This window comes from Bacillus rossius, chromosome 1, assembly GCF_032445375.1.
Source record: "Bacillus rossius redtenbacheri isolate Brsri chromosome 1, Brsri_v3, whole genome shotgun sequence".
Classification (NCBI taxonomy): Eukaryota; Metazoa; Arthropoda; class Insecta; order Phasmatodea; family Bacillidae; genus Bacillus; species Bacillus rossius.
Window position 1 is genome coordinate 371342201 of NC_086330.1, and position 23094 is coordinate 371365294.

The following is a 23094-nucleotide window of genomic DNA, read 5'->3' on the forward strand; positions in this document are numbered from 1 at the left end:
TTTTGGTGCAGTACTATTGACTATACGCAGTTCCACTAAACACGGGTGAAAAAATAAAAATAATAAATTTTAAAGATAAATATTAAATGTTGAATTGTTTTTATTTTTCCGCGTGCCACGCACAGTTTGTCGCACGGCCTACGAGCACGCCACACGCCGCCATACACACGTGCGGCACACAAGCTGCTGCTGCCAGTCTCGTGGTGTTAGCCACAGTATCTGCTTCGTCAGTGTCCGTAACAAAGTAAGTGCATGTGTGTGCGGTTACACACGATTCTGTGGTCAAAGTCTTCTAAAAAGAAAAGGCCGTAGTGATACTTCAAACCGAATATGAATCGCAAAGTACCGAGTTTGATTGACAAAATAAAAATTCTAGATTTACTTACAGATAGCTTGTCTTTTGTAGAAGCAGGGCCGCAGATACAGGAAAAAAAACGATTCTAGCATTCGTACAATAAAAAATAAAGAATCGTCTATCGTGTCAAGTGGTTAAACTTTATTATCCATGCTTACAGTAAATTATAAATGGTCACATGTGGGAAACAAAAATTGCGCTAATTTAATTTTAGCGCAATCAGTGACGCCGTATTAAAAACGCGTGTTAAACTTTGTCTTTACTTATTTCACCAAACGCTGTGTCGAGTTGCTGAGTGTGTGTGGCTCGGATCGGCAAGTGTTATATTCCCCAGCCTCTGTTTAAAGGTCGTCGGAGACCGCTACACATAAACATTTCCGGGACTTGTTTACTACCTCACGGCAAAAGTGGTACAGTATGGTTCACGTAAATATTGGACCACTGGGAATTCCTGGGCAAAGATTAAAAATACGCTAGCCGATTTACTTTACTATTTAATGTTAAAACATTATACCAAAGTAAAAAGATGAACTTGTATAATACAATGAATTACCCAATAATATTACGTCTGTAGGTTTAAGTTTGTAACAAAACATTTATATACAGATGTCCAGTAAAGTACCAATTAAGATTCTGGAGTGGAATTTTAAAACACCGGACTACCTGATTTTGCCTTGTACGCAGCGACGCTGCTCAGTAAAGTGACTCATGCTCTGCCTGTGTGCTGTGTGAACACATTCCCTCCCCCACTCCCCCTCGTGTTTCTGCCCACTCTAATCTCTACCTCTCTCCATGTTCTCGGCTCGTCTCTCCCTACCCAGCGCTTGCCGACAACCAAGCCTATCCAACATCAATCCCCAGCCGAGTCACGCTGGATAATGTTGCTGGACGGTGGGCTTTATCAGGTCCCCTGTCCGATGCTTCATTTGTGAGATAAAGCGACGTTAAGAACTAGTGTTTCAGAAAAAATCACTGGGCTGAATTGGACCATAATTTGAAAACCCTACAAGATAGAGGAATAATGTACGGAGATATCTTGTTTAGAATTTTACTGCGGACATTTTCTACGCCTAGGCTTTTTTCTGCCCGATGCTTAGTTTGTTAGTTACAACGCAAAATTATCCTAATCGGCTGTCAACCATTTATTCCATTATTATTATTCATTTCTGACTGGGGGACATGGTTTGACCCGCGATATACCCGATTCCGCGATAAATCGGGGGGCGGCGATATACCGGGAGTTTACTGTATATATAATGATGAATTCATATCTTTAATTAATATAATGCAATTATTTACACATTATGTATTTAAGTTTAATCTGACATTGTGCTGGTATGATAGATTGAATTTATAGTTTAAAACTAATTTATAGTTATTTGTAATAATTGTTACTTAATGGGAAATTATTTTCCCCTGGAGTATCGAAAGTATCGAAGTATCGAAGTATCGAACTGAAAAAACAATACAGAATCGAGTATCGAAAGTGTGGTATCGTCCACCTCTCTAGTACTACACTAAGACATGAATGAGGATTGCTGGGCCATTTATTTGGTACTATAAAAATTTTTAAAAACACAAAAAAAAAGTACTTCCATGAATTAGTCCAAACATTTTTTTTGTTTTCAAGTATTTTGAAGCTAACTTGGCGCAAAATCCTTACGGCGAATATACATTTTTAATTTCTGGTTTACCATTCTGAAAGGCTTACCACAGCCTCTTATCTTGCTTAGCCTTTGTGTTATTTATTTTTTACTACTAATTTTGTTCAAGATGGTTTCATTAATTAATTTTACTTAGTTTTGGTGTACCGTTTTTTTTATTTATTTACGTACAAGCTGAAAATCTACACTTTTAGCAAACATAACTTTGTGCCACCACTAACTTTGGTTCGCATATTAAATTTGCTATGAAAAGAAACACTTGTTTAGGAGTAAGCGCTAGTTGAAAGCGATTTGAAGGGCTGCGTAACATACAAAAAAATACCCTGAACAAAAAACAGAAGGTTAGGAAAGTCAGTTTTGGGTCAGGCCTTTAAAGGCTCCGAAACCGCAACTGAAAAATTCAGGAAACCGCACAGGCCTAATATTCATTCTATCTTGATGGGATTCATATAGTTGATAAACATGAGGTTAAATTCAACAAAAACTGATTGATACGATCGTCAGTAAGCACTATCTTGATGGGATTCATATAGTTGATAAACATGAGGTTAAATTCAACAAAACTGATAGATGCAATGATCATCTATAAGCACTATCTTGACGGGATTCATATAGTTGATAAACATGGGGTTAAATTGAACAAAACTGAATGATGCGATGATCACCAGTAAGCACTATCTTGATGGGATTCATACAGTTGATGAAAACATAAAATTAAATTTGACAAAAACTGATTGATGTGATGATCATCAGTAAGCACCATATTGATGGGATTCATATAGTTGATAAACATGAGGTTAATTCAACAATAACTGATTGATGCGATGATCATCAGTAAGCACTATATTGATGGGATTCATATAGTTGATAAACATGAGGTTAAATTCAACAAAAACTGATTGATGCAATGATCATCAGTAAGCACTATCTTGATTGGATTCAGGCGCGCAACAGGGGGGGGGGGGGGGGGCAAGGGTATTTTGCACCCCCCCCAACCTTGAAGTGGGGGCAAACGGGGGCAAAGAAAAAGCTGTGTAATCAATTTTTAGATAGTAAAACTGCTTAAATAGCACCATTTTCCACCTTGAAATACAAATTTTCCCGGGGGAGGACCCCCGGACACCCCGCTTCAATAGGGGGGATCGATGATTTTTTATAAAAAGGTATATTGCACCCCCTTTGGAAATTTAGTTGTTGCGCCCCTGATGGGAGTCATATAGTTGATAAACATTCAACCAGAACTGATTGACGGGCTGACCGGACCCGCGTGGCGGGACGCACCTCATGAAGGGCATGTGCTCCACCTCCACGGCGTGGCACACCAGCTGCCCGTCCGTGAGGGACAGCTTGAGCATGCGGGGCGCGGCCTTGGACTCCTCGTTGCTCCGGGGAGCCGACACGTTGCGCACCTTCTGCACCTGCACCACGACGCGGCCGGGGATCTGCGGGCAGCGCGCGCGTTCTTCGGTCCCGCTTACCCTCGACTGCAGCTCGCTCGCACAGTGGTGTATCTAAGGTGACTGGCGCCCCGGGCCAGACTTGTAAATGGCGCCCCCTCTTGGATTAAAACAGGGGGGGGGTTGTTGTTCAGTAACCGCGAAAACGTCGCGGCAGACACCCCCCCCCGCCCACCCTGCTCCGGCGCCCCGGGCGGGGGCCATCCCTGCCACCCGTCTGCTACGCCACTGCGCTCGCACACTCCTACCCCCACGCAGCTCCGGTTCTTCGCACCCAGAGATGATTCTAACAATACTTTTGCCAGCAATTTGACCATGCATTTTTTTCAGTAGGTAGGGACAAGAAAAATGACCATATGGTGAATTGTGATAAAAACGAAATTACTCAGCAAAGCATGCGTATAAAACATGTAACACCGAAATGCACATTACTACACCACTTGGCAAAAAAAATGTAATTAAAAACATGAACTCAATCAGCAATTTGATAATATTTAACTGAAAATACAGAAAATGTTATCTTTTAATAAAATAACAACATTGAACGTAATTTAATTAGAATGAATTTTGTTCCAAAATTTATTAGCTAAACTAATTGGAAAAAAAATTATTATTACATTGTCTCTTATTAACATGTATTTCCATAAATGACTTTGGCATATTTTTTTTTGAACACACAGAAAATTACAGATCTATTTTTATTTTTCTGAGTAGTGCTATTCTAGAAATTACTAATTATTTTACTAATAATTTTATTCTATAAATTCATTGTTTGTCAGTTAAATTGAGACTATTTTGGTACAATAAGTATTTAGAAATATTTTAATTTCACACTTGTTACATACTACACCACTTTTATGAATAAAGACAATGTATAAAATAAAAACAACAAAACAAAACTCCTGTTTTAAAACTGAAACTGGCCTAAAATAAAACCATAAAAATCTTGTCCCTACTTATACGTGGTGGCCAAAGTGCCTGCCAGAGAGGTCGTCAGACGGGAACCAGAGCGCGGAAGGAAACGCCCCAGGTAGGAATGAGCCCAGCTCTGGTCTCGAGTGATGTTGGGAGATCACCAGCAAAGAAAAAAGGTCAGACTGGGAGTGAAACATCTCGTTGCGAAGGCCATGTACTATTTAGAAGACATCTACAAATGTAACTTAACATTGATGATTATCAATCTTTCCAAAACAGGCTGTCCATAAATATAAATCTGTAGTAAAATTTACCTGACTTTGTCCTTGACAAGATTAACGGTTTGCCTTGACAAAATTTTTAAACATGATTTATATATTTTGCAATTTTATGAAAGAAATAAAGACAATCCAGCCTCCACCATCTCCCATAGCTGGTCTAGATCTCTCTCCACTTCCTGCATTTCAAACAGAAACCTAACATAAACCATTTGATAGTGTGTATGAAATACACCAACTATTACTATGGCCAAGATTATATCATTTTATTTTTAGGCTAATTTTGCTTTTAAGGCTAAGATCCTGAGTTTCTCCCGAGCACGCAAAGAAAGAACACAACACACGTAGTTCCAAAATTCTCAATAGAGAGCACTAGCTGTATGGATGAGCTATGGAGGGGTGTAGGGGGGTGGTGGTGGAGGAGTAGGAGGAAAGAACGCGCTTTTCTTAGAATTCCTTATCGCCCAGCGGAGTGTCATGTTCTTCAACGAGCCTTGAAAGGGGGGTGGGGGAAGCCAGCAAACTGCCTGCCTCGGAGAGAGGTAAGATCTCCGCTCGGTTTTCTCTGTCAATTCTCCCCAGACTTTGACCGCTCGACCCTCAGCGCGCAAGAGGATAAATATTACTATTTTTAGTATATTTCAGTTCTAAACCCGTAAGTAACCGTATGCAACCCAGCAGAATTATAATAAATCTTAATTTTGTGCATACATATGCAAACAAATTTAAAGAACACTTCATTTCTACGATAAACATATTGTACATTTTACCGCGGTGGGTTGGTGGCGAAACTGTTAGATTTGGTCTCTTCTGCAAGTTACGCAAGATCAAGTTTTTAGTTATTTATTATAACATATTTGACTAGTTTGACATGCTTATACTAAATAGGCTAATCCTTGAGATGACACAAGAACTCTCGTACACAGCTGACCACTACAATCAGTGAGGTTGGCCAATAATGCAGTTTTCCTTCCCGTAAAAAAAAAATGTCTTGTTATATACTGTACGAAAAAGGGTTTGCGCTTTTACAGGTTTTCTTGCTTTACACATTTTGCCACAGATATATGATTGAACATCTAATTACGTGACTTTCTGTTGTAAAGTGGTATTTTTTGATATATGATTAAAATTTATAGTTTTCTGTACGACGATATAAAAATGACCTTTTTATACAATCAATTTATATTTGTAGGTGAATATATGTCCACAAAATATTGCAGCTTATTGCACTAATTTTAGTTGTTTGAATGTATTATGCATGTAAGTATGTATAGATGAGGATAGAGCTGAAGCATTTTTTGGTTTGCTTTTAGCCGACCTGCAGCTTGTGGCTTTCGATGACCCCTTCATTTTTATTTATCATGTATAATGTTTGAAATCTATGTCATTAGTTGCTCAATGACCCTGGCATTCGTCAAAAAAATTTTCTTTTAAAATACGTAATTAAAATTTACAAAATATGGTCTCGTGTAGTAATTTATTATTGCAACATAAATATTGGCTGTCGCATCTGATGAAATGGAGAGCGCCTTCATGCTATCCCTACGGGTGACGTCAACCATCACCGGTAGTTCTCCTTGTAGGTATTTATGTACTGCAGGTCGGACAGGCATGAAATAACATATGTTGTAATTAATATTAATTTTTCTATAGTTAAAATTTAACTCTGAAAGGGTCACAGACCTTTACCACAAACCGCCTTCGCTACCCAGTCAGAAGTGTCTGAATGAACATATGAAGGGAGTAGGCTAATCGTCATAAGTAACAAAATAATATTTCAGAGGTGGCTAGATAAAGTGATACGCGAAGAGTAGTAATTCCCCCCTTCCCAAACCGCTAAAAAAAACAATCAACACGTTAACACATGCAAAACACTGCTTCAGATCTAGGAAAAAGGTGTGCATAAATTACGACCACTGATGTAATACACGAAAATCAACCAGAGTCTAAGTGATTTGGAGCGAGGAATTAGTACAATAAATATAAGTAATGGACGTAGTTTTATAGTAACTTATACTCACGTTTTAGAAATTGTAATTGCTGCATGCCAAATTTACATTTTAAAATTACATAAAAAAGAAAAATCGAGAAACAGTAAAAATCAGTAAGCTTAGTATATAATTAAAAGTCTCTGGACAAATGAAAATAAAACAATTGGAGGACAAATTATTTATTAAATAGCAATGTATTAGACACATTTTGTAGAAAAATAATTACACATTCATTGCAAATTAATGAGAAATATTATTTTTTTCTTAGATGTACAAGTATTATTACATTACATTTTCAGCAACTGGTACACATAATTATGCTATGGGCCCTGTAAATGATACATTCTCACTTTTTAATCAAGAATACATACGAGCATAAACGTATGAGACCGATTGCTCTGACGTCACGGTGGCCATTTTTAGTGTCAATATTCCTCAAAAATGACTCAAAATTCCTGTACCGCCGAGGTCATGACCTTGACAATTAGGATGACATCACCGCCATTGTGAATTATGTCGTAACTGTTGCAATTATCACTACGCCTACCATTTTGAAAATACGTGATTTTTATGCTAGAAAATCGGGAAAAACTTTAAAATTTATAAAATAATTTAATTAGCAAATTTAAATAAAAAATATTTAAACACACCGTTGCAAATATCGTTATGGCCACCATATTGGATTCTAGAAATGTTGCATGTTTCGTTATGCCCGCCATATTGGATGTGTATAACGCCATCATTGCACTTTTCGTTACGCCCGCCATCTTGAATTATAGATATTTGCGATTTTTGTTACGACCTCCATCTTGAAAAACCGTAATTATTGTCCAAAAAATACATTGTTTTTAAAATTTATAAAAAATAAAAATTTAAATAATATCACTTAGCCATCTTGGATTATGAGATCACTACCATCATCTTGAAAATCCGTATTTATTTTCAGATTTTAATAAGAAAAGATTTAAAATTTATAAAAAAATTAATCTAAATTTAATAAAGTATCATTTAAAAACGCACTTACAAAATGAAGCTCGGAGTCCTCGGTTCGAACCCGGTGAGTGCAAAAAATAATAAAAAAGGCACCGATCCTTCCTCCATGTAAGCCGCCGTCAGAATGACTTCCCACCACTAATGCTAATGCAGTATTTTTTTTTGCGGTTCTCTGCATGTGTATTTTTTGGTTGTTTCTGGATCGATAATGAAGTTTTTTTTCATGTTGTTTTGATATATAAAATGGATACAAAGATAAAAATACAAGGAACAGGATGAATCTTAACTACTCTTTGGTAGTGACTGAAGTGGTTTATTCATTTAAATACTTACTGTTCATTTTTTTTATTTGAATTTGTTTATAACTCTAAAAATTAATGCCGCAATTAATAGAGTGATTATAAAAATGCTGTTTGTATGCAATTGTATTGGCATGAATTTGCTAGCCTTTAAATCATTGACATAAAAGTAATATTTTTTTTAGTTAGGTAGATTTCGGAGAAAGACTTCCTATTGTAGCAGTTACCACTGTGTGACTTCCGGAAAAATTCTACAAACTTTTCCGTTACATAGTTCAGTGTCCCCAAAATCATAATCTCAAAACATTTTTATATACAGTAAAATACCGATATAACGAACTTCACATTAACGAAAATTTCACTTTAACGAATGATTTGAAATTCCCCTCCAATGACTGTACACATACAAGGTTAAAATATTTCAAATTTACGAAATAGATTTTCGTTACAACGAAAGCATTTTACCGGTTTTCTTCGTCAATATCATGCACATTTACCGACTATTTCGTCTATGCATCAAAATATTTACTTACTGTCGTTCTCTTGGCATAATTTTAATGATTCAAACATTTAACGGCTTTATTTTGTTGTCTATTTACATTGAAAACGGCATTGCCAAGTTTGATGTGCATTTGTTTTCTTTTTTTTTCTACCCAAGGTATGGCCAACTGCTTTTATTCACGGCCATAGACTTAAAAAATACGTTACTACGTAGTAGTAGGAACTGTTTGTTTGGATGTGCGCACTTCAAGTATTTTATTTGTGGCGAGATATGGCCAACGGCTTTTCCGTAGCGGCAACATTTATGAAAAACTTACACAAAGTTAATTCACTGGAAAACTAGATGCCGCTAAAACTGGCATTATCAGCGACTCAATGGTTTCCATCTTCTGCACATATCGTTCAATCTTTGGTCTGTTCGGTTTCCGTTTTCGTTATTGATTGTTTACATTTTGTTGCCATCAGTGAATTTCAGTGACGCGCGGTATTTATTTATGCATTTTTTATTTTTCTAAACAAGTTTCAGTTTAATTTTTATCATCATGGACGATAAAAAAAAACGGAAACAGTATTCTTTAAAAGAAAAAATGGAAATCTTGAAGGAAGTGAACAAGGCACAAAAAAATCGCACGTGGCCAAGCAGTTTGGTTTGGCACCCTCTACACTCTCTACAATACTAAAAGAACGGGGGAAGATTGTGAAGATGTACGAACAATCATCGCTCAGTTCCAATCGCAAAAGACTGCGGCAAGGCACAAATAAAGACCTGGAAGAGGCGTTAAACAATTGGTTAACTGACACTAGGGTGCAAAACATCCCAGTTACAGGCCCTATGCTACAGGCCAAAGCCAAACAGTTTGCTTCTTTGATGGACGTTCCCAACTTTCAGGCAAGTTCTGGATGGCTGCATCGTTTTCGAGAACGTTACGGAATATCTTGGAATGTTGTATCAGGTGAGGAACGAGATGCAGTCCAATCAGCTGCAGAAAAATGGAAACTAGAAAAACTTAATGAAATTTTGGAAGCATACTCTCCTGAAGACATCTTTAATGCAGATGAAACTGCTTACTTTTACAAACTTCTTCCCAACAAAACAATGTCGCACAAAGGAGAAAAATGCTCCGGTGGCAAACGAGCTAAAGATAGGTTATTAGTAATGTTTTGTTGTAATGCTACTGGTACTACAAAGTTACGACCCTTAATTATAGGAAAGTACAAAAATCCTAGATGCTTAAAAGGTGTGGCATCTCTTCCTGCTGACTATGTCAGTAACAGCCGTGCATGGATGTCGAAAGATGTATTTTCCAACTGGCTAATTAAAACTGATAAAGAAATGCAAAAGCAGAAAAGAAAAATTATCATTTTGGTGGACAACCGTGCTGCTCACATTGTTGATGTACGGCTTGAGAACATCAAACTGAAATTTCTGCCTCCAAATTGCACATCAGTGTTGCAACCATTAGACCAAGGCATTATTCAGAATGCGAAAGTCCACTTTCGAAAACGTCTTGTCGAGAGGATACTAATCAACATCAAATTGAAGCTGTCCACCAACATCGATGTCTGCCAAGCAATTCAACTAATAACTGGTGGTTGGTGGAATGTGAAGAAAGAAACCATCGTAAACTGTTGGCGGAAATCAGGAATAACACGGGTGAGTGGCAGCATTACCCAGGGCGAGACAAGTGAACCAAATTCTAGTGAAGAGAGCATTCCTTCAGAACTTTGGCAAGAAGCTGCTGAAACTTTGCAGTTTAACGTTTCCTTTGAAGAGTATGTGTCCGTTGACAATGAAGTTGAAACAACACCACATTTGACTGACAGTGAAATAGTTAACCAAGTAACCCAAAAGGAGGCAGCAGACAGTGAATCTTCTGATGATGAAAATGAAGAAGAGCCAATCACCTCAAAAGAAGCTGTAGTTTCTTTTGAAAAGTTGTCGAAGTTTATTTCCAAAACTGAAAATGTACCAAATAATGTGTTGCAGTCATTACATATTATGAAACAATTTTTACAGCAAACTTTTATAAGTAAGAACAGGCAGACAAAAATTTTTCAATTTTTTGACCAGTCAAAGTCTGTCTGAATAGTTATTTAAATTCACAGGATTTATTATTTCATTCAGTGTGAATGTTGATTCTTTAGGTACTCGTTTCTTATTTATTAAACTAGCAATTTTTTTTAAATTAGTGATTAGATATTTCATTATAAATATTTGCAAGATCATATGAATGCAGCTTATGTACAGAATGTTGTTAAAAAAATGTTGTATCATACATATTATATTCTTTTACAGAGATTGAAATTATTTAATGTTTTTCTCAAAATAAACCACTAACCCTGTAGCATAATGCAGCTCAGATAATTGACGATTATAAGGGTAGGTACATATAGTTTTATTTTGTTTTGGCATTGCATTCTGTAGTATGGGAATAGTATATGTACGTTGGGATATTTCAGTTTAAAGAAATTTCAGTATAAAGAACAAAATCTCTTGCTTTATAAGACTTTGTTATAACGAGATTTAACTGTATATATATATACATAACATAAATTTTTATGAATATGATAACTACGCAATTTTGCACAAAGCATTTCCAAATTAATAAAAAAAGAGAGAACTCTTAGTCGAGTTTGTTAATGGCAAATATCTGACCAATGGGGCAGAAATGGGGAAGGTTTTTTTTTTAAATAGGTATTTTGCTATAACCCCCGCATCCGTATGAAGAGTTATTATATATCTCTATAAATTTATACCAAAAACCTTTTGTCAAAATAACTGCAAGGTTAAATAAAAATGGCTTAGAGGACAAAAAAATTTCTTCACTTTCTTAGCAGGCACGCCATCAAATCAGTTCAAATTGTTTGTAAACTTTAGATGTGTTCTAAAAAAGGTTTATAAAGCGATTTTTGATAAGTCTAAACATTGTTGCGGGAGTTCAAACGAGTTGAATTGAAATACAAACAAAAATTATAACATTTTTGCCACATGAAATATAAAATACATTCTTATTTTCTGCAATCTTAATAAATAGTATCTACAACTTTCGTCTGAAATAATACTTTATACAACCAACCAATACTGTAAGGGATTGTAAAAAAACAGTGGCTAAAGAATAGAACATTTCTTAACTACCGTACTAAATTCACTACCAAATATGATACAATTGATCGAAAATCTAAATAGTATCTAAAACGTTTCTCTGAAACAAACTTTCGTACATTTGAGAATATTTGTTTTTTTTTTAAGGAATTATGTTGGCGTCATCCGCAAAGCTAATGAGATACACATTTTTACTGATTCTTCCGCAACATTCACGTACCTAATCAATAATAGGAAAGGACAATGCTTCCTTGGGAAACCCCGATATTTGCTGTTTGGATATCAGAATTGACAATGTGGACCTACATCATTCAGGCTGAGCAGAATGGGTACTATATGCTTGATGTCATTAAGATAAAACTGAAATAATTGGTGTGTTTTTAAACTATTCCCAGTTAAAATAATGTTTTTATTCAACATTATATTTTTATTAATCGTGTCAAATCGTGTTAGATGCTTTACAAAAAATTCCTATTGATTCATCATCAATAGCCTTGTATCCAGGGGCGCAACAACAAAATTTCAAAAGGGGGGGCAATATACCTTTTTATAAAGAATCATCGATCCCCCCCTATTGAAATGTGCGGTGGGGGGTCCTCCCCCGGGAAAATTTGTATTTCAAGGTGGAAAATGGTGCTATTTAAGCGGTTTCCCCCGTTTGCTCCCACTTCTAGGTTTCAGAGGGGGGGCAAAATACCCTTGCCCCCCCTGTTGTTGCGCCCCTGCTTGTATCGGTATCTTTTACTAAAAAAAATCAGCAAAATCTGTTTCAGTGCTTCTGGCTGTTGTAAATTTGATAGTATTTTATCATTTTCATACATATAATTTTAACACATTGTTAAAATATTATTGCGAAACTGGACGTAACTGCTATCAGACAATAATTTTATATATTTGATTTATTACCTTTCTTATGCAGAGAAATAGTTATTGCAATTCGAAAATATTATGGAAAGATTCCAGTAGTAAAAGATGAGTTTATTAAAGGAAATAAAGGAAGGTATATACCATTAGAAAACCAACAAACTATAAAAAAATTAAATTATAAAAATTAAAAATTACTTTACTACACAAAAATCACAAATTTAAAAATTGCCAAAATTACAATAACATTCCAAATATTGCGTGACCTGATACAGAGCGGACCATGGGACGAAAGAGGACGCGTGTTGCTGTCGAAAGTAAAATAAAGACATTTATGCGGTTTTGAAACCAAATAATTAAAATGTGTTAGCAAACACTGCACGCTTGTAAGCGCACAACTGCTAAGTTGGTATGACACAGTTTTGTTAGTGCTTCTTTCAGAAAAGATACCTAATTTTATTATGTATAATATATTTTGAATGTATATTATATAATAGGTCACGTTTGATTCACGCAATATGACTATTATTATAAAAACAATAAATTTTGCCATGATAGTTAATAAAATGTTTACATTTAAAGTTCTACAGAGTATCGTTAAATCACATCTGTGAAATATTAGGAAATAAATTTTTCATTGCTCAATATAGTTCGAAGGAAATGGAAGAGTTTTCGTCAATTGGCTTCTTTCTATCTTCAAAACACAATTAGGCTACTTACTGTCACCGAAACCAGTTTTGAAGTCGAACGTTTAAAATAAATTTTATTCCCGCAACAACTCCTCTGCGATGGTTGGAGCGGGCAAACTCTAAACTCATCGTGCCTGACATCTAGCGGCGTAATGCTGAACTAACACATCATTCGTCCATTTCAAGAGCTACACGTGTCTGTTAAATAACAAGTTTTAAACTAAAATTATTTAAATTCTGTACGTAATGTTTTAGTTTTGGCCTACAGGAATTGTAAAGGATACTCAATTTGATTTATATGTAAAATAAAGACTGTGTACAGTTATTTTAAATATGAAATACTTAGTTTTAAAAATTTCTTAATTAAAATTTAGTAAAAAATTAATTTTTGATAAATTTTTTTTCTACCACAATTGCAAAAATCAAAGCTTGATTTTATAATGCTGTAATTTACATTTTTTTTACAGACAGTGCTATTCATGGGATAAATAATTTCCCTCGTGCCTGCAAAACTATGGATCTTGGCCTTAAAAACAGGAGATTTCAGTGTTATTATTTTTATTTTTTATATTTTTTCTTCACCTACCATTTCCATTCTGGTAGTATCTATCTTTGTTAAATTTTATTCAATTTAAAAAAATTGTTTTATGTTAAATTTTTTAAAATTTATCTACATGTAAATCAATATTCCTACAATGTAAATAACCAAAACTGGTTTAGAAAAAGTTAGGGTAGAAACGAAACACGGATGTACTGCATACTCACGCTGTCCAGCTTGTTCTTGTGCATGTCCTCGGGGAAGGCCCCGCCCCCAATGTCCCGGAGGTCGATCTGCAACACCCCAGCGATGCCGTTCAGAACTAGCGACACCACGCAAATATTACACTCCATGGTCGTTGCAAGGGATCAAATCTGATGTGCCAAATATAAAATCATGAATATTGATGAAGCAAAATAACAAAAAAGCTTTCACAGTACTGTCACGTTGTTAAAGCTGTGATCTTCCAAGGAAAAGAGGCCTAGCTGAGTTTTCAGATTAAAGATAAATTTTCTTTGCGTTGTCCAGTAATATTAAAAAATAACTCATAAACCTACTTCAAATCCTAGTTTCATTGAAACAAATATAAAAAAACTACGTAATTCTTAAAGCTTATAAACAAATAAGACCAGTGGTACAAATTGATTCCAAGAATGCTGAGTGGCGCAGACGTTGTGCCGGTTATTAATCTTGTTTCGGTTTGCTAAACCTCACCAAGGTAAATTACGGCAGAAGATTCCAGGACCTTAGGCTCAATGGCACGGCACTTTGTTGTATTGAATAAATAATGAGTAGAGAGGAAATATGCCGACTGGGAAAACTACCGACAAAAGTTGATAACCTGTTAAGAATTTATATAGATAAGAAATTAAATAAAAAGGTTAGGTAATTGCAACATAAAATACACACTGATATCGGGTCAGCCATAACAAAACATATTTATTTAAAACACAATAAAGAGTATTAATTGAGTATTCGTACATTCAAAACAAAACGGGGCCCCAACATTTTTTTTTTTTTACTTAGTTACATCTTCACAATATGATTAATTAGTTACATTTTTCAAAATGATTATTACTTAGTTACATTTTCAAAATAATTAACGTAAATTTAAGATACAGAAAGAATTAAAATATTACTCAGGAATTAAATGTAGATTACGATGCCAAAGGGGTAGTTTGATGAAATAGTCGATGAAATTGCAAGATACGCGTGGCCGAAACAGGTTAACTACCCATGCTGCATGCTTAGGATTTAGTCGTCGAAAACTTTCCTGGGATATTTGTTGGCGGCTCCCATCGCCGTAGAACCACGGGACAAGCCCTGGGATGCCCAGATGTTATGGGCGAAGCTTATGGATCACACCTCAGGCATGGGGCAGCGAGAGGTCGCCAACTCCCGGACCGCTAATGCGGTAGTAAATACACAACTTTCGACATGGATGTCGATAGATACGTGACGAGCACAAAAATTTTGATGTCTACATTATGGCTGACAAAAACAGAAAGGAAAGTGCTACCTTTTCCTTTCCAATATGAAGATGACCATAGATATGACAATACATAGAGATGAGAAACTTAAAAAGTTACACTTTCCTGCACTTAAGTGCAATAACTCAATAATTAATCTTAACCACAATATTAATATAAACAAAAGGAAAAAGGAATTTATGATGTTTAAAGTCTTTTAAAGTCTTTTAAAGTCCATATGTTTTTCTTTTAAATCCACAAATCTTAACAAAGACATAAATATCTTTTAACAAAAAAAAAGATTTTTATACAAAAACAATTATTTCTTACAAATTGATACTTAAAATAATTATTATTTCATTATTCTTCAAATAATCAAAAGTTAAAAACAATGAGTTATTAAAAAAAGATATAAAAAAAAGTAGCCTCCCAGTTTGCATTTAATTAAACAACATATAAGCAATAATGGGCGCATGCCCACACAACAAGTGCACAACGGCACACACTCCCCCCCTCAAAGCACACCACAGCTGGCAGATGGCAATAGTGCACTAACTAAAAATATAATACCCATGAAAAAGGTAACACCCAAAAAAAAAACAAAATTAAGATTACACAAGATACAATTACTCCACGGTGGAGGATGATGCTAAGGGAATCAAGATAGTACCTGCAGGTATAGGAGAGGAAGAGACAGGAGGGTTGGTCGTTTGAGACCGAAACTTGAACCAAAGAGTAAGACTGAGAATAAAAATGGCAAAGCCAACCAGAGCAGATAAGGATACAGCAACAATGTTAAGGTAGGAACTGGATTCAACTTGCTGGCGAGGTCGTAGAAGATTAATCACATCATGAAAAGATGCACCACTGGGTTGCGATATTATACTGATATCTTTAACAATGGAGTTATTTAAGGTTAAATTAGTGAATGGTGCAAAAGTCAACTTACTTACATTAAAATCTACTTTAGGAATATGTATAGTAGGCAATGTTAAATTGAAAGTCAAGGATGAACTAACAGAACCAAAAGTTCTAAAAAAAGGACTTACAATATCACAATGTGAGGCATTACTGATAAAACCACTACCGATTATTGGTATGGTAAACGGTGAAAGAGATTTGGTGGTCGTTCGACATAAAAAGGTAACATCAATGGATGTGTTGCTTGCAAAAATCCACAAAGAATTTGTCTTCAGGAAGAAAGGTAGTTGTAGGGAAACAATAGATTTATCACAAAATTCAAAGAAAGGTTTGCCAAGAAAAAGGTTAAATTCACAACTATTAACATGGGAATCAAAAAAAGGAAAAACAGAGGGACATAAAGTTATGCCATGTTTTTTACAACCAGACAGAACATTAGTGTCAACAGTAGCAAAAAGTTTTCTGTCAGGACTAACTAACAGGATATCGTGAACCTTAAGTAACAGGTAATGGTTAATTTTGTGAAAGAAAAATGGAAAAGCAAAAACACGGTATGACTCAAAACTACTGTCCTTATTGGCAAGAGGTATGTTAATAACAACATTCAATGAACCATTAAAAATTACTGCTTGAACCGAACTAAGACCATAAAACATATATAGATTATCAAAAGAAACTGGAGCAAACATGTGTAAGGGTAAAGAGATTAAATGTTGAACCTTTTCTAGAATGTTGATAAAAACTTTTGGTTGCAACAAAACAGAGCTTAATTTGCCATGTACACTACTTTCAATGGCTTGCCTCAAATCAGAAAGTTCAACACGTGCAGTGGATAGGGCTTCACTAATTCTAAATAAAAGGGTATTTAAATCAACTCGCCAATTCACCAACATGATTTTATCCCAAATCTCATGAATTGTATTATTAAAAAGCTTAAAAAATGCATTGTGGCTATCAAGATAATGTTCAGCTAGATTTCTCACAAGTCTTGTGTTATTAATCACTCTTTCTTCTAAATGTTGCACAACAAACATATGGTTCACAACACTGGCCGAAATTTCATCCTGACTAAGTGATACTTCCTTGAGACGTTCTTCCAAACTAATTAAGTCATCATTGTCAAGAGTTCCAAAGACAGTTTTCAAAATTTTTCCACCGAAATTAAGCAAACCGCGTTTAGTGCGCAAATGTTTTCGAGGCAACAAAGAAGTCATTGCACTGGTCTCTGATTTATATGCGTTAAAATTACCTTCAAGTTGGTGGATCACAAAAGCAAAGTTTTCATTCCATGAATCGTTTTCCATAAGGTGCACATTGTTTACTTTAATTATGTCATTTAACGCCACCTCCAATTGATTACTTTGGTTTTCCAATTGTATCAAGTCAAAATTCAACACTACGGAATAGAAATTGTCTGAGAACAACAGTGGATCTTCCTTTTCAAAAATAATACCAGAGTTGAGAGGGTTTACCGTAACATCGCTGAGAACCAAATAGAAGAGACACGAAAGAAGACTCCCCGCCCCGAACATGGCGAAGGTGCCCAACATCCCGGAGCAGACGGAAAAAATACACTAAAACACATAACCAAAAAAATATGTGGTCACAAACATATCGACCCGAGATCCCACATAACAACTGGAAAATATTAACCCAAGAAACAAACAAAAAAATTACCCTTACATGTAAATACAATAACATACTACATTATGCACCTAAACTTGTTCCCATGAAATGAGATTAAAAAAAGAATATATAAAAAAAAATGTTGCAACAACTTAAAAAACTAGTACCATGGTTTTTTATTTACTTATTTTTATGACTCGAGTTCAAAAGTTACAAGGGACTCAAAGACTAGGACACGTGGGTCATGAGTCCACGATCAACTGAGTCAAAGACCCAAATAACAAAACAATGCCAACAGTAGGACACAAAGTTAGGCGGCCGTTCCTAAACAATGCACACTTAAACTGAAGGCTGGGAATAATACCTTTTTAAATGGGAAATGTGAGCTCTCGTCACATAAACTCCCGTTTCAGGATTTACTAGACTAGCTGTAACAGGGGTAAGAAAGCGCTGGATCTGGTATGGACCTGACCAACGAAAAGACAATTTAGCCATTCTCTTATCAACTGCTTTGCTGGTAGGGTGTGCTTTGCACAAAACCAGATCACCTGGCCGAAAGGGATTTGCAATACGATTCTTGTTATACTTAATAAGACTTTTATCATGAGACCGCTTCAAATTCTTGAGGGCAGCTGCCCAAACTTCTTTAACACCTTGTGGATCCTGTGGTAACAAATCATTTAGACACCAAAGATTTGACAAAGGGTTATTTGGAGCAAAAGTAAACATTAAGTTAAATGGTGTAGATTTATGAGATTCATGGCGGGCATAATTGAAAGCCATTTGTAGCCAAACTAAATTCTTGTCCCAACTAGACTGGTCTTTCGCATGGAAAGCAATTAATGCTGAACGGAGATTACGATTGAATCTTTCCGCATGCGAAGGCGGAGGATAGTATGGAGACAAGGTAATGCGGCGTATGCCGTGGGTGAAACACATATTCTTAAATAATTTTGATGTAAACTGAGATCCGTTGTCAGAAACAATAGTAGATGGAATACCAAAATTTTGAAAAATCTGAGTTTGAAGAGCTTTGATAGTGGAAGGTGCATCCGCTTTTCGAAGTGGAATAAGCCAAACAAATTTGGAAAAGGCGTCAACACAAACTAACAACATATTATGCCCTTGCTTACTCCTTGGCAAAGGGCCAACAAAATCTATGAATAATTTCTGCATTGGCCGTTCAGCGACCTCTGATGCCAATAAACCCAAATGGGTATTTTGAGCAGGTTTGCTAAACGCACACAAGTAACATTTCTTAACTCGTTCTGAAATTTCACTGTGCATACCTTTCCACACAAAATGTTTCCTTATAGCCTCTATAGTTTTATAAATGCCAAGGTGTCCGCCAATAGGTGAGGAATGAAAATATTCAAATACAACTGGTTTCAGAATTTTAGGTAGCACAATACGTTTCTGGTTATTTCGAATTCTTGAATACAAGATACCTTTAGATAAAAAATATGGGCCCTGGGAAATGCCGGATCTTAAACTTGTTACAATTTTCTGCAGCTCTTCATCCTCTTCCTGATGAGCCTGAATTTTTTTGAACGCTAAGGGAAAATCGGTTAAGAGTACTTTACAATCAGCTTCATCTAGAGGTTTATCAACCTGAGTATCATTAAACATGCGTGAAAGGGTATCCGCAACTACATTCTGTGTTCCACGGATATGTTGAACTTTAAACTTTAATGAAGAAATTCTCATAACCCAACGACCAATTTTGCCTAGTTGACGTGGGTGAGCCAAAAGCCACGATAATGCTTGGTTATCGGTTTCCAACAAAAATTCTGCATGCTCTAAATAAGGTCTGAATTTATCGATACCAAAAACAACAGCCAAGCATTCCAATTCATAAATTGATGATTTCTTCTCCTGAAAAGTGAGTGTTCTGGATGCAAATGCAATAGGGTGTCTAACACCATCGAACTCTTGTGCCAAAACTGTGCCTATGGCTGAACTAGAAGCATCAGTTTGTAAAATAAAGGGTTTTGAAAAATCCGCCATGCGGAGGACAGGTGGACTCATAATATCCTGTTTCAAAGTTTCAAATGCCTTTTGTTGTTCTTCTCCCCATTCAAATTTCACATTCTTTTTTCGTAAGTGATTTAAAGGGACTGCCTTTTCCGCTAAATTAGGGATAAATTTTCCAAAGAACTGAATCATACCGATGAATCTGGCTATACCCTTGACATCACGGGGTGGTGGAAAATCTCTAATTGCTTTGGTACGTTCAGGGTCGATGGAAATGCCTTGAGAAGAAATTTTGTGACCTAGAAATGAAATTTCCTGAACTGAAAATTTAACCTTTTGGGGATTCACTGTTAAACCTGCCTTTTCCAAACGAGACAGTACTTCATTCAGGTGTTGGTAATGTTCCTCGAAACTTTCGGAATATACCACCAGATCATCCAAATAGTTGTAAACAAACTTAAATTTGATGTCATGAAAAATCTGATCCAACAATCGTGTGAGAACCTGTGCGCCTGTCGCAAGACCGAAAGGAACACGAGTGAATTGGTATAAATTCCACGGTACGCAAAAACTAGTAATTGGTTTTGACTCCTGTTTCAACGGAATTTGATGGTATGCTGAATTTAGATCAATGGTGGTAAAATATTTTGCTTTAGAAAACCAATGAAATGCCGAATGCAAATCAGGCAAAGGGACAGACTCAATTTCAATTTTTTGGTTAAGCTTACGAAAATCTACAACCATACGTTGTTTGCCATTAGGTTTAGGGACCAAAAATGCGGGACTCGCATACTGTGAAGTAGATTGTTCAATGACCCCTTTATCCAATAATTGTTGTACTTCCTGTCTCAAAAGATTCATTTGGGGAGGTGCAAGACGGTAAGGTTGACTTTTGACATAACTTTTATCATTAAGTTTGATTTCGTATTCCAACAGTTTGGTAAGCCCTAATTCTGAGGTTAGAACCTTAGGAAATTGTTTACACAAATTTTTGATAGCGATACGCTGTTGATGAGGTAAATGATCCAATGGGTCATGTTCTTTATTACTGTAGCTCTCTGTACTAATTTCTGCAAGGTTATCATGTTGCTGCTTGGTGCCCACAAAACTAATTTTAAAGTTAGGTTGAAACTTAAAAAAAACACTCTTTTCTTGCATATCTAGAACAAGTCCAGATTTGGACATAAAATCTGCTCCTAGAATAAAATCTAAAATCACCTCTTTAGAAACCAAACATGGAAACATCCAAGTAAAATGTGCAATTTTCAACTTGATAGTCGCACGACAAAATATGGGTAACACATCATTAGATGCAGTGTAACACTTGAAATCACCTTTCTCCACAAACTTGACTAGGTTAGCTGCTTTTAACTTAGAAAACAAATCATATGAAATAATGGAACGTGTGGATCCTGAATCTACAAGGGCTTCTTCCTCAAAATTATTGAAACTTACTGGTATACGAGGAACAGGTGCAGGAATTAAACCCACAAAATTAGGAAGACCAAGACTACCAATATGATCTGGGTTTCGCTTATAAGGAATTTGGATTCCAAAGTTTCTTTGAAAATGCCGGGCAGATTTGATTTGACGAAATAGGTGAGCATTGTATTGAGAATTATTGGCTTGTTTAGTTTTGCAGTGGAAGCCGCTCACTTTACTTCCCTGCTTTAAGCATTTTTTTGTTTTAGTTCCCTACACTCTTTTATTACATGCCCAGGCTTCTTACAAAAATGGCAGATAGGCCCATGATAAGTTTGATTCTGATTTCTTGGTGTATTATTCTGAAATCGTGAGTTTGAGGTCCTAAATACTGTATTATGGCTGGGATGCATTTCAGTACGCAGGTTAGAATAATACTTGAATTGTTTATTTCCAGGATACTGAGAAAACGACCCGTTTCTTTGATGATCCGCAAAGCGGACATTTTGGGAGTGAATGCACATCCTATCCAATTCAGAAAATGTACAAGGCTTAGTTAGAAAAACTAATCTGGACCGTTCATCAGGTGTGAGCCCATCTAGAATGGTGTTAATCACCTCCTGTTCACTAACTTGCAAACGAAAAATAGCAGCCGCCTCTTTTACCTCATTAACATAGGCTGCAAGATGTTCACCTGGCTTTTGTAATCTGTTGTAATTATTCAACTGTAGTTGGGTCAGTAGCCTAGATGGGATGAAGAAACTAAGTATGTCTTCATGATACTGATCGAATGAAAACATTTGTGTAATGGCCAACTGTGTCCTTTCAGCCAACGGACCAAGCGTAAAAGGGTATATAACCTCTAAAATCTGAGTTTCATGTATACTATTACTTTGTTTCAGTTTGACGATAAGCTTGAGAAAATTCAAAAAGGTAGGAATATGCAGACCATCAGTGGTCGGAAAATCCTTTAACATTTTTTCTAGCGGGTGAGTCAATTTACCAAAAACATTGGGCAATGAAGTGTTATGTGTTGTCACTGGGTGTGGTACACATGATGCGTTACTAAACGTAACACGAGAATTTGAACTCGTGGGTGGTGTCACCGTGGTGTAGGTTAGGTTAGGTAGATCAACCACAGGAGGATCGGAATTCACATGAGAAGGACCTGGAATAGGTGCAGTAGTCGGATGCTGCTTAGAGGCAGAGGGTAATGCTAGCCCAGCAAGACGGTCACAGACTTGTGTCATGGATGACACAGGATTCAGGTCTCTTAAAAGGGAAAAATCTAATTCTGATTTACTGACAAGTTCAAGTAGTTTCTTAACTTCTGCAAAAACATTTTTTAATGAGGCCACCTGGACCTCAGACAAAACAAGAGAATGTAACTCTAACAGGGATTGAACGCGTCGTTCCAAATGTCTCAACCTATTTCTCACTCTAGGCAAAGTAAGCGCAAAATTCTCATCATCAACAAGATTTGTCACTAACTCTTGTAACACAAGGATTTTACTTGAGACCAAATTAAATTCCTCATTAGGGTCAATGTCCTTTAAATTATCACTAACAACAGGCACATTATTCTGAAGGGCAGTGCGCAGAGATTTACGCAAAACAGCAGTTGTGGTGTTTTCACATGGTAGACCACGTGAAAGACACTCAAAAGTAAGTTCATCTTTTAACAAGAACTCAGGCACAATAGTAGACATCATGATAAACAAATAACTTACAAAACTTATACCAAGACCAAATTAACAAAACAAACTATTGCCATCCCCAAGCCATGCAAAACTCTGAGGCAGGGACACATGCAAGGAAAATAAAATATCCTACACATGCACAAGAAACACAACAAAGCAACATGACAGAACCACCAGCTCTGCTACCATCTTTGTGCCGGTTATTAATCTTGTTTCGGTTTGCTAAACCTCACCAAGGTAAATTACGGCAGAAGATTCCAGGACCTTAGGCTCAATGGCACGGCACTTTGTTGTATTGAATAAATAATGAGTAGAGAGGAAATATGCCGACTGGG

General features: G+C 36.1%; 1 protein-coding gene across 1 annotated transcript in view; it reads right to left on the minus strand.

Moving 5' to 3' along the window:
- The window catches only part of LOC134528477 (tudor domain-containing protein 3), a 78668-nt gene that overhangs the window by 38971 nt on the left and 16603 nt on the right, over positions 1–23094 (minus strand). Inside the window, exons 3-4 of the mRNA XM_063362125.1 lie at positions 13875–13940; positions 3301–3461 (exon numbers count right to left, since the gene is read on the minus strand). Coding sequence (XP_063218195.1) covers positions 3301–3461; positions 13875–13940 — 227 coding nt within the window. The remainder of the gene's footprint in view (positions 1–3300; positions 3462–13874; positions 13941–23094) is intronic.